Source organism: Mesoplodon mirus (assembly GCF_964341445.2).
Source record: "Mesoplodon mirus genome assembly, chromosome: X".
Lineage (NCBI taxonomy): Eukaryota > Metazoa > Chordata > Mammalia > Artiodactyla > Ziphiidae > Mesoplodon > Mesoplodon mirus.
The window spans coordinates 136578728-136592259 of record NC_138981.1 but is presented as its reverse complement, the minus strand read 5'-3'; the positions used below and the strand labels follow the sequence as shown (position 1 = coordinate 136592259).

General features: G+C 43.5%; 1 protein-coding gene across 3 annotated transcripts in view; it reads right to left on the bottom strand.

The window, feature by feature from the left end:
- Positions 1 to 13532, bottom strand: part of MTM1 (myotubularin 1) — a 98848-nt gene that overhangs the window by 62077 nt on the left and 23239 nt on the right. For all 3 annotated transcript variants that reach the window (XM_082609684.1, XM_082609685.1, XM_082609686.1), the window contains exons 2-4: positions 11235 to 11307; positions 8332 to 8404; positions 6565 to 6659 (exon numbers count right to left, since the gene is read on the bottom strand). In XM_082609684.1, coding sequence (XP_082465810.1) covers positions 6565 to 6659; positions 8332 to 8404; positions 11235 to 11297 — 231 coding nt within the window. In that variant the 5' untranslated portion in view covers positions 11298 to 11307. The remainder of the gene's footprint in view (positions 1 to 6564; positions 6660 to 8331; positions 8405 to 11234; positions 11308 to 13532) is intronic.

The window sequence follows — 13532 nt, the reverse complement described above, 5'->3', positions numbered from 1 at the left end:
CAGCAGCAAAATAAAGAGACGATTTAAGACTGAAATTTAAAAGAAAACCTATAGTACGAATCCTACGTTCCCAGTGACGCTCCTACTTACACACACTCTAGGATGTTTCATTATTATAGTCTTTTTAGCACTAGTTCACCTCTTTTAAAATGAAAAAAGGTGCTAACTCCATTAGACAGAAGGAACTAAAAAAGGACAATGTTGAAAAGTTTCCAGCGTATTTTTTTTGAAAAGAAAAATACTATAGGAACCCTTTTGTTCATGCTTGTAATAAAGTGGGAGGCAATACAGGTCTGCCACTCAGGTGAGATGCCCAGCTCTTGGGTGGCACGATACCGCGCACCTGCCCAATGCTCATTTCAGAACCAGATATTTGAGAGGCAGATACGAGGGCCATCCATCCACCTTGATTCTCCAAGTCCCATCTCCGCACTGGTAAATCATCAAAAAGCAAAGTCAACAGACCCCAGCCTGCTAGGTCCTCACAGAAATACCTTTACCCAGTAAAAGTTAACATGTGTTCTGTCCTTAAAGAGGGTCTTGGATGGTATCAAGAACCTTTAGGTAATACTCTGCCTAAAGAATGAAATCACTATGGTCCTATCTCTTAGAGGAAACCCTAATGACAAATTTCTCCTTGAATTTAATCCAGGAAGGACATACTGTTTCCGACGGTCAGGTAATGAAAAGTGTATACACGACACGCTGCTCATCCCCCCAGCAGTCCTAAGGGTTATCATCTGCTCATCTGTGCATCTCTGGAACTCCATCCTATTTTTAAAGAGGGGTTTGTGGAATGACCGGGAGTGAGACCTAGGAACTTTCAGATGGTATCTACCACTGATGGGGAGGGGGGAAAAGGATTTCTTCAGCTGCGGGGTAGATCCACAGATGTTTATGTTATTCTTTACAAAGTTTCTATGTTAAATATTTCAAAATAATTTTTTTATTTTTATTTTTTGTGGTACGCAGGCCTCTCACTGTTGTGGCCTCTCCCATTGCGGAGCACAGGCTCCGGACGCGCAGGCTCAGCGGCCATGGCTCACGGGCCCAGCCGCCCAGCGGCATGTGGGATCTTCCCGGACCAGGGCACGAACCCGCGTCTCCTGCATCAGCAGGCGGACTCTCAACCACTGCGCCACCAGGGAAGCCCCAAAATAATGTTTTTAAAAGTGGGGGTGTGAATGGCAGAGATGGGTGGGGATGAATATGTATGAGTTCTAGTGGAGAAAACAGCCAGGGCAGAGAAGCGGAGGGCCGGTTTAGGGAACAGTGAGTAGGGTACCTGTGCCAGCATGCGGGGTGTACAGAGAAGAGAGGTGGGGAGGCGACTCAGGGCTGAGCTGCAGAGGACCAAGAACACTGAGGAATCTGAAATGAGGGAGGAAAGGAGCCACTGAGAGTTTCCAAGTGGGGGGCGGGGAGAATGTCTGTAAGAATGTCTGTGGGAGCCAGAGAGAACGCAGTGGGGAGAAGATGCCGGCAGGGATGGGACAATGAAGACTGCAGAGGAGAACGGAGGAGGGGGGAGGAGGTGACTCCACGGTGACTAGAAGAAGAGTAGCACCATCAAGAGAAGCAAGAACACCCAAAGAAGGAAGTGGCAAGGAGAAAAAGCAGGAGAGTTTTGGCTCGGCCGTGCACCTGGGATGCCAGGTGGAAAGTCAAGGGATCTCCAGCAGGTAGTGAGAAAGGAGAAGCTGGGGCCCAAAGAAAGGTCGGTGCTAGAAAACCAGGAGCGGGCTGGGCGGACCAGGGAAGGGGCCGGGCGGTGGCTGCTTTGCCCGGCAGCTACCGTCAGCCGGGCTGAGTGTGTGGGCAAGAGCTCGGCAGGCCCTAAGGAGCTTTGCTGACACACAGTGCTAACTGGAGAGAAGCGAGCGCAGCCGGGAAGTGGAGGAAGCCGTGGGGAGAATGAATAGAGAGAAGTGTGCTGAGGGCCTGGGAGCTGCAGAAGTTTCCACCAGGGAGTGGAAGGGGGGGTGGAAGCAAGAGCAAGACAGGGGCCATCTGCACAGCCTCTGTTCTCGCCGGGGCTCCCAGCCGCCTCCCATGGCCACCCTCTGGGGCCTCTGTTCCTTCTTTATCTCACTGAACCTTGCAACATTTCACTCCCTTGTCTACTCCCTTCCTTCTAGAGATTTCGCTCTTCTCCCCACTTCCACCAAAGCCTCGTCTTACAAGCCTGTCCTCTGCTCTGACTGCGGCTTCTTCCTCTCCCCGCCCCGGAGAGCCAGGCCCCCCGAGGCTCCCTCCGCAGCCGCATCTCTGTTGGTCGTTTGGTCCCCTCAGGTAACCCTGTGGCTAGACCCGGCTGTTACGGACACCCGCACGCTCATCACTTCAGCGCCTTCAGACTCGTGTTTCCAATGGCTCCTGAGCCATTTCCACTTCGCACTCACGCAGCTGTAAGTCTGCACATTCAGACTTGTCTCCCGGGGGCTCAGCTCCAACCCACTCCTTCTCCTGTGATGTCTAGTTCCACGAATGGGAGCAGCTGCAACCACTCAAGCCCAAAACCACAGGGATCACTGTCGACTTGTCTTCCCTTGGACTCCCAACTCCAAATGCCACCCAGATCCTCCTGCCTGGCTCACGGCTGTTCCCTCCTTTCTACTGCAATGTGGGCTGGATTAGGACCTGCTTGCCTGGAAAATGGAGATCACTTCCTGGTGGTCTCCCTGCCTCCAGTCTCCCCCTCCCCCAATCTGTCACACACGCTGCGACCCAACCTCCCTTCCTGCAACGCATGTGTCCTTCCCCACGTGACACACACACTGCTGAATGGTGACTGATGACATGCTAGAGGCTGGCGAGGCTTCCAGCTTCGTCTCCTCCCTTCCCCTCCACACTCCCGCTCCAGCACATCCCTCGGCCACTGCCACAGTATACAGGGTCCCTCCGTAGCCCTAGACAAGCAACGTGCAAAAGCGCCCTGTGGAGCCTCCTCCCTCCTGCCCTCCTGTCCAGGAAACGGTCCCCGATCTTCGAGACTTGGTTGGAACATCACCTCCTCTACAAGGCATTCTGTGACTCAGTGTAGAGTCAACCCGCCTCTCCCTTGTAACCTCATGGAACGATGCACCCGCCGTGGGCTTTGCCACACGACACCACACATGCTCGTCTCCGTGTCGGGCACGCGGCAACGTGGCAGACTCACCCGGGCGCTCAGTGAGTGTTTCTGGGATAAGGATACGGCCGCATGAATGAACAAAGGGTCAATCTGTCTTTCTCACCCACCACAGCACCTGGGCCCGAAGTATTCCTGCGAGGGAAACTGGAAGCGGTCTTGCCCCCGGGGAGTCCACAGATGACAGAGTATTACAGGCCTAAATAGCCCCACTGGAGTCACGAGATCGAACGCAAGCCAAACCCCTCAAGGTCAAAAGGCGGCTATGGGATTTCTCAATGCCAAACGCAACGGTGGTGTTCAGGACCACCAGGTCTCACCACTAGTGAAGGCCAGAGAGTGTGACAAATAAATACGGCTGAATTCCTTCCCTGCCACGCGCCATGCTCCATCCTAGGCCTCACGGCTCGGCGGCCAACAGACACAAAGCATCCCTGGCCTCGGATGGAGAGGAACGAGGCAAAGCAGTGAAATATACAAAATAGGAGGCAGTGGCAAGTGCTCAGGAGATACAAACAAACATGAAAGGGGGAAAGGAGGAGGGGGAGGGGTTGGGAACCTTTAGAGCCGGTGGGCAGGGGAAGTTTCCCAGCAATAAGTGTGAACATGGGGACATGAACACAGAGAAGGAGTGAGGCCTTCGGCGGAAGCCTCCAGGGAGGACACGATTTTTGAGGTGGGTTCTGAGGGACGAGAGGGCTTCTAGGCACAGTGAAAACAGCCCAGAAGGGCCTCAGGTGCTGGGAAGAGGGCCGGGGCTTTGTGCAGCTGGACAACAGCACGGGGAGAGGCGGTGTGAGTCGAGGCAAGGGAAGTCAGAAGGATTTTTCTGCCACGTGAAGGAGAATGGATTTTATGCTGCGGGCAATGGGGATCCAACAAGAGTTTTCAGAGTGGAGGGGGGAGGCCCCAAAGGACGCCCAGGGGAAGAAGGTCACGTGACAGTCCAAAGACCATGGTGCGTCTACTGCCCGGAACATCAGGGGCAGGGAAGCTGCCCTTGACACCTGACGAAACAGGACAGCTGACTCCCGAGGCAGGCCGTGCTCCCACTGCAGTGTTTACATACCTGAACCACACAGGTGTCCGCTTCAAAAGGCCAGTGAGATGGCGGCTCTTTGTCAAACACATGAGAAACATTCGCATTTTGCAGCAGAATCCACAATTAATGTTCTTATTTAGGACTTTGAGATACACTGTGATGACTGTGTTTTGAGGCTTCTGCATAACCACCCAAATGGCTTGTTTTATATGATGTTTTCTGCCATTAACTGCTTGTTTTTAAACTTGGACTAAATGATGTGGCCAATTGGTCAAAATATTTATGTAAAACTTGGTAGAAGAAGAAAAGGATTAGCAGTCAGTGTCAAATGGGCATTTTATTCACCCACTCCGCGCTAATCCCTGGCCTCTGGAGTGCTGTATGAAAACGAAATAAATAAAGCTGGCCAAGTGTCGCCCAATTACAAAAGTAATGTATGCTCACGCCAAGTGGGAGGAGGAAAACAAAGGCATATGTAATTCCACCGTGCAACAATTGCAAGTACTAAACCTTTTGGTGTATTTCTTTCTGGTTTCTTTTCGACAGATAGTTTTTGTTTGGTTTCCACAGTTGAGATCACAGAACAGACACAATCTTGTCACGACACCGCAGTTTAAATAATTTCCCCAGTTCATCACCAGTGACAGCATGAAATGGAACCGGGCATGTGTGGCTGGTCAACAACTTGCTCTAATTCGATTTTTGATGATTCTCGCATATATTAGCATAAAATCTCTCAGTGTGTCCCAATTTGACACTTGGAAGCTGTACAGAATGAGTCTCACTTTGGCTGGCCATATTGTATTTTATAGTACAGTATAGTATAATATTATATAATGTTATATTATACTTTTGTTAGTTCAGCCTACAGGTATGTTAACTTTTTAACCAATCCCATCCAATTACTGGATCAAATAAGCTTGAGCCCCTGTAAAGACAGACCTCTTCCATCTTTCACCAATACAACTGGTTTTTATGAAGTAACTGTTATCTACGCTAAATTTTACATTAGCAGTTTCACTACAATATCTTAGCCGACTAAGACTACTTCAAACCCCTTCCCCTTCCCCTTCCCTTTAACCCCCTTCCAAGTTAAAGGCTTGTTACCAGTTACACAGTCTGTCAATAATACTCCCAACGGGTTTCTTTCTTTCCTGGGTACATAATCATCTGTTCAAATGATAAATTCTACAATTGTTGCCAACTGATGCCAAGGGTTGACATCCAGCTCACTGCTCTGTTAATTTCCAGAATCTTCTTTCACATTCTGGAAAACTAAAACATTTGTTCAGCTCCAGTCTTGCTTAGAAGCCTGAAGAGAGTCACATAAATAAAATGCCCAATCTCAGGCCCATGGGGGTCTAGGAACACTACAGAAGTGGGCTCCCACAGCTAAGGCAATAAGAGTAATAAACAGCATTTTTCAGAATTTGGACACAAAGATGAATGTAATTTTTTAAAAATCAAAAGGTGCAAACTAATCTAGAATAGAACTGTCCTGAAGAAATTCTGAGGTAAAAGCAGTAAAACAAAAGCTAGATTCCCCCAACACTCTCAACATCTCCTGCGTTTAAGCTGATGTTGGGCTCCTCTTCCATGTGCCCTGGACCTATTTATCCCTCCTCGATCCAGCCCATCAAAATACAGCTGCCCCTTCAGGCTGGCCTGGGCAACAGCAACCCACCACATCCACCACAGGCCCTTCTGGGACAGCCTCAGCAGCTGTTCATTCATTCTTTCCCTTCTGGAGCATCTCGTCTCCATCACATTGTCCCATCAATGGAACATTCCTTGAAATACCATGGCAAACATCTTATGGCCGTGGAATGAGAAGGTAGAGTGGCACCAGGCCACACCATAGTCACTCTAGTTCTAAACTGCTACCTGGTGTTCTGTAATTGAACACTTGGAAAGTTCTAGAGCAGTGGGCCTTAACAAGGGATTCACATCAGATTCACACAGATCAGCATCCTCATCTGTGATGTTTTAAAAAATGACCGCTGTGCCTGGACCACAAGCCTGAACATTCGGATGCAGTACATCATGGCATCTGTAGTGGCTGCTAAGCGCCGCAAGTGGTTCTCATCGGTGCTTCTGGTAAAGAACCACTGTTCTACACCTAACTAACTTCTCCAAACTAGCAAATGGGTACAGTTACAAAACTCCCCTTCCCCAGATTATCAACGACAAAACTTATTTTAATTCACTCTATTCCTACATATACAGGTGTTAGTGTTAAATGAGCTTTGCATAAGCCAAAAATTAAGAGTTGAGAAGCAAATATACCCCCATGTTAATGTGATCCACAGTCAATCTTGCAAGGTAGAAGAGAAACAGTTTAGCATTATCTTTAACAGTTAGGGTCATCTTTATGGTCTTAGATTCTACTTACCATTTCCAAACTTCTTAAATAAAGACGATAATTTGTGATGTAAACTCTTCCCTTAATGGGGCCATTGAAAGGACATATGTAAATAACTTCTTTGTCTATTAAGATAAAAAAAGTACCCTAAAATAATGGAAATATATACCAAGATACACAACAAATGGCACTAATTTAATATAAACTATTTGGCTAAGAATAACTACAATTAAAAAGAAAGTCACTGAAAAGGTCTGAAGCAAGCACTGGCAATGCTTCTACATTACCATGCTAGGTCGAATGGGGCTGCCACTACCTAGGGACAAGGTGATAACAGCTGGAGAGCAGAAGTGAAAGAGGGTACTGACGCTGCTACCCTCAGGTGGTTGTCAAGGTAACTCGTGAACTGCAGACTTCAACCAGAGGATGGCAATTCATGTAGGAGAGTCTCACGGACTCACCACCAGTTCAGCTTTGAGGTCTGCCAAACCTCTAATCACACAAAACATCATGATGCTTTTAATAAATGAATGTCAGCAGTAGAAATGTTTAGTCTATTCTTTCTCTTTTAATAGGCCAGAGAAGAGTGGAGCTAGATTCATTTCACATATTAAGTGAGATGAAACAGATGGCCAAGAAATTAGTACATCTTTGGTAGAATCAAACATAAGGAGAAACTAAATCAGGAGAGTTGAGTTGTTATAATAAAATATATCTGTGTCTTATCTTTCAAGGATGTCCTTGAATGTGTTAATGGCATTTGTTTATTTATCTATTTATTTATTCATAGTAATTTTGAAATCCCTTTCTCCTCAGTTGCTAAATGAAGAATACCCAGTAAGGCTACTTCATGCTCATTCAGTCAGTTACTACCTCAGTGAAGGTTCTGGCACTGATACAGAGCACCAAAACTTTATATATGAAGACCATCAAAAGTAAGCTACCCTCTTTGTTCTTATCCAGAAATTGGGATGGACACACGCCACTGGTTTCCTTTTCAAGACTAGGATCACGTGCGCAAGTCCGTGGACATGGAATACTTTCTCATGGTGCATGGCTAACTCATTCACACAGGTACCACGTCTATGACCTTAATCTGATTAGCACCATGCTTTTGGCCATTTAAGCTAAACAACCCAGATCTTAGTAAATAAAACGAAAGGTTCTCTGAAACCATGGTAACTGTATCATCACCAAATGGGAATCTGAGAGGGGGATGTTGACTCTAATAAAAAATGTGAATGCCCACAACAGGAGCACTTCACTTAGAAGCTGTCAGGTGCTTCTGGATTCTTAAGCCAGAACGATCTAGTCTTTCCAAAGTAGATACCTCCCTCATAATATGAATTTATAATGAAGAAAATAAGCCAACGATCAGAATGTTACATCAACATAACTAACTTCAGCTATCTGGCTAATGAAAGATATTTTAAACCACTGTGGTCTCCTATATTTCAAAGAAGAGAATACTTGGACTTTAAGCCTCTAAGTTGAGGCATTTTAAAGCATACATCATAGACTGGAAAACCTTAATACCATTTTGTTCTTATCACCTCAAACCATAAGAGCTTACAGCTCCAATAAGAGACTTTCAAGAGCTAATCCACATTTTTTTCCCAAAATAATTCTGTCTTTGGTACAGAGAAAAAAATATCACTATCCTGGAGAGCATGAAGCTCTTGAGAGAACTCTTTGATCAAGAAATGTAACTTCGAAAGAGTCCGTGGGATTGAAGGCACCTGACCCTGCTGGACCTCTCATCAATGTACGAAAATCCCAACTTCACAGGCTCCTTACCAGTGATGCGGGTTTCTCCGGGAAGTCGAGGAAGAGCCTCGCTGATGTCCCGATTAACTCCATCCCTAGAAGTCTGGAAACAAAATGGTGCCGTCAGGAGTAATGACATTACATGTGCACAGGATTTTAAGCAACCAAACAGAAATATCGTTTTCAAAGAAAAAAATTAGAGAAATAGTGACCATTATAGAAAATTGGCACAGAAAATCAAAACGACTAAAAAGGGCTTCCCTGGTGGCGCAGTGGTTGAGAGTCCGCCTGCTGATGCAGGGGACATGGATTCGTGCCCCGGTCTGGGAGGATCCCACATGCCGCGGAGTGGCTGGGCCCGTGAGCCGTGGCCGCTGAGCCTGCGCGTCCGGAGGCTGTGCTCCGCAGCGGGAGAGGCCACAACAGTGAGAGGCCCGCGTACCGCAAAAAAAAAACACAAAAAAAAACCGACTAAAAAACACAACTTAGCATTCAACATTCATTAGCTGTGTTAATGTTCAGTCTGTAAATAACATTAGCATGCTTTTCAATGATATTAATTAAATACCCCTTCCAAGCACTTTATAGTTAACAGTGTTCAGGAAAGTGATAAAAAGTAAATATTAAGTGTATTCTGTAGATATACATATACTGTGGCAGCTTTTTTTTCATATTAAATATTTAGTCCTATTTTGTTGAGAGAAGGAATGAAAACTTGATTTCAATGGGGCCTTAACTGAGCAACAGTAATTACAGCATCTTCTCACGACACCAGAAAATAAGTTACTACACACTGGGTTTCCTATTTTATTAAGATCTTTCTTCATGTAGGTGACTATATAAGAGGACGGGGTGGCCTGTCATTGAACTTTTGAGCCTACAAGGGCCTTGGGAACCATCTACACACAAATTCTTCATGTGACTTTACTACGTCTCTAGGCCTCCTGGCTCCACATGCATGGTCCTCATTCAATCACCGCAGCCGCTCTGCCAGGCAGGCAAAGTATTAGCCACTAAAAGTGAAGGTGAGTTCTGAGAGGCTCATTTGCTATGTGACTTGGATGCCTGGGAAAGGAGTCTTTCAATCTATTCAGCTGCCCCAGCGGATCAGTGCCAGGCACATCACTAACATCTGTTTGGGCAAAAGGTTTTTTCATTGCTGTTTTTCATTCATTTTTTTCTAGTTGTTTTCCAAAGTCACACTGCAATTATTTCATGTATGAAGCTAGTAATCCTTGCCTCAAAGGAGTTTTCGTGAATATTAAGTGAAACAAACTGCACAAGCACACTTCTGAGAATTACCAAGGGCTATGCAAATGTAAAGTATTCTGAAACGAGAGAAATGCGGCTTGTGTATTTAGGTGAGAGATAAGCTGTCAAAGAGGGGGCTCTGCTGGATTTTTAATGGTTTTAGTCTTTTTATTCAGGTACAAAGTGAAAATTCCTAGCGAATTTTCAATATGTTCTAGTGCTTGTAAGCTAAGCATTTTATAAATCGGAGGGTAAGGCAAACTGTTCCCAGCCAGGAATGCCTTCTTCAATGAGGAGCAAAAACCACACGTTTTATATAAACAATAAGACTGGAAAGAAATTATCGTCCTCCGTTAACACTGCCTCAAACTAAAAACAAGTATAACGAGCAAATTTAATATTCATACAGCCTTTAAATGCCACAGTTCTGGGTCAGGAGAAGAAAGGGTAATTCAGCCACAACATAAGGGAAACAAATGTCTATTAACACAGGAAAACATGGGATTAACAGAAGATGTACTTTCACGGTAGAGTAACGTTACACAAAGACTTACAATTACCTTCTTGAAGTTACTCTTGTGTTTAGAACTGATCCTTGTACCATAACAATACTAAAATACAATAAAGACTTTTATAATTTGGGGATGAAAAGGTCCTTACAAACATGACACCAAAAGCAGAAAATGTAAGAAAAGACTGATGATGTGGTCACATAAAAATTTAAACCTCTGTATTTCAAAATCCAAACACATAAATATAATTAAAAGGCTAACAGTAAACTAGGAAAAAGTCTTATATGTTATTATTATATGTATTATAAAGAATAATATATATTATAAAGAGTTGATCGTCATAATTTATAAAGAACGCTTATAAATCAACAGAAAAGGATACCCCAAACACCCCAAAACGCAAATAGGCAAAGGACATAGACAGCCACTTCACAAAACAATTACAAATGGACAAGAAACACACCTTTAAAAAAAACAAACAAAAAAAAGGTACCCTTGTTAGTACTCAGGGAAATACAAATTAAAAGACACTAGTTGGCTCCCTTCTGATTGCTTGGGTATCTCTCTACACTGCTTGTGGATGTGTAAATGAACCTCTCTGGTGGATAATCGGTGATGTGTATCAAAAGCCTTAAAGGGCCATGAATAAAGCTTATTTAAAATTCCTTCTTTCCAATAGTTGTTCAAATATCTCCCTCTAATTACACAATTTCTCCTTGACACTTGGAACCATTTTCTGTTAATGTTGTATTTGTTTTGGTCCTATAACTCTTTTATCCTCATAATTAGAAAATAACACCAATATTTAGGAAGGTGTTAACAGCCTGTTCAGCGGGTCCTGGCTTCCAATCTCTCCTTCAGAAAGATTTCAGGGGCAAGAGATTGCCTAGTATCTTAAATGTAACACTGGAAGTAGTTCAGAAGTCAGAGGTTCACAAAAATGAAGTTATGTGAAAGGATTTACAAACAAAACTCACTGAACACACATAAGGTAATCAGTCTTTTACTGAACAAGGTGGGTTAATAAAACCACATGTATCACAGAATTTACATTATGTGAATAAATAATGAAATTAATCATTCAAGAAACCCAGAATGAGCATCTAATATTCAAATACAAAAGGAGAAATGAGAGAAAGAGGTACAGATAAATCTGAAAACTCAACTTACCCTCTTAATAGACTCATTCTCCAAGGAGTGTGAATTATATTTAGAAGTCGGTGCAGAGGCCATACTGGAAACTCTACCAAGAAAGACAACATTCAATATCAATGGAATTGTATGCAATTTCAAACATATTGCAATTGAGAACAAACAGGAGTACGCTCGACAGGCCCTCGTAGTCTCCAGTGGGAATGAGACACACGAAGGATCAACCACAACACAGCTCATGGGAAAGAGCTCTGATGAAGGTGCAGGGAACCGTGGAGGAACAGAGAAGGGGAAGCTCAGCAGAAGACACCACACATGTTCCCGGAATTTTTATTCCTAGCCTTCAAACTGTCATGGGAGAAAATTTAATGTTTACTAATTGTGCAACAGGCTTCAAATTTCCACATTTCTTAATTTTTAAAGACAGTTAAGAGGCAGCCAGGAAGAGTGATAAAAAGGGGAGACTGCTGAACTCACACTCCTTTCCCCTTTAATAATTCTGTTTTCTCTAAATTAAGGCAAGTTAAAGTGGTATGGATTTGATGGAAATCAAATTAGGAAGATTTGATTTAATCAGTATTTTCTAAGGAAAGTATATACTTCATTTAAATAAGGCATATTCATCACAATTCAGACATAAATGAAACCATCATATTCGGAATACATACAATACCTTGGTAACCCGGGGGTTTATTTAGACTTTTGAAGATGATAGCAACAACAGGAAACTAAGTAGTGCTTTGGTTATTTTATTTATCAAAGTTAATGACACCGAGAGATACATATGAAGTCACTGGTGGTTAAACCATATCCAATTCAGCAAGGGGATTGTGGATATTTATAGGATCATTTTTGCCAGGCTCATTAAAAGACCAGCCACTCACTAACAAAATATGGCATGGAGAACATCACCACCCCTTGGCACAAAACCTAGTGATTTGATAGCTGTGCACTGCTGTTCAATGTCCTTAAGTAAGGCCTGAGAGGTGACAAAAGATGCAGATGAGGGTACCCATCAGGACGAAGAGGCAGCAAGATGGCCAGGTGAGAACAATCTTACAAGATTAGCACCGCCAGGCTTCCTCCACCAGAGCTCAGCTCTCCAAGGGCAAGGCTGGGGGTCCATTTGGGTCACGCCTATCTCCTGGCACACGATGACACTCATAACTATTTGATGAACGAATGACTGATTATGTACAAAACACATACTACTGTGAAACATGATGATGCTCTGAGCTTGTATATCAGTTCACCAAATCCCAGAACACTGGAACTAGGAAACTACTGCAGAGGCTTAAACATGAACACTTAGGGCAAAATAAAATACTTCTTTATAGAAAGGAATACTAAACTTAAAAGACCTGAAACTATTAAGAGGTAGCACGACCTAAAATTAGAAATAACTTTAAAAAAAGATTAATGAATAACTCTAGAATGAATTAAATGCAGACAAAATAGTTCAGACAATATAGCCTTTAAAAAAACCTCTCTAATAGTAAATTCAAATCCAGTCAAATAACCCATTATTCTCTGAGACAGCAGAATGGATGAGATGGACTGGAGAGAGCAAGTCAGATGTTTCTGCCCTGAAATTATTCTACTGCCTAAACAATATTACATATTTGGGGGATTTTCATCAGGAACGGATATAAAATTACTTTTAGTAATCAGATGCTATAATATTTAAAACATTTTTATCATATAAGTCAATGTCTTCAAACACATGTTAAATTTTTACTGTCAAGTCAACATAAGACATTTCAAATGCTGGGTTACATAATCGACTCAGTCTTCACGGTCCTGTTTATAAACCATAAAAGAAAGATGAGTCTTCCTGTTTTCATCAATCCTCATTTAAAAACTTCAATTTAAAATGAACTAAATAGGGACTTCCCTGGTGGTCCAGTGGCTAGGACTCCGTGCTCCCAATACAGGAGGCCTGGGTTCAATCCCTGGTCAGGGAACTACAGCCCGCATGCCACAACTAAGAGTTCACATGCTGCAATTAAAGATCCCGCACACCGCAACTAAAACCTGGCGCAGCCAAATAAATAAATATTTTTAAAAAATAAATAACATGAACTAAATATAACAGAGAGAAGTCCTCCTTTTCCCCTTATTTTTAACTATCTGATTGAGCTATAACTCACATACTACATAACACACCCCTTTCAAGTGAACAATTGAACAGTGTTAAGTATATCTGCAGAATTGTACAACTATCACCACAATCGGTTTTAGAACATTTTCATCACTTCCCCCCAAAAACCCCATACCCATTAGTAGTCACTTATCACTCCCCATTCCCCCAGCCCC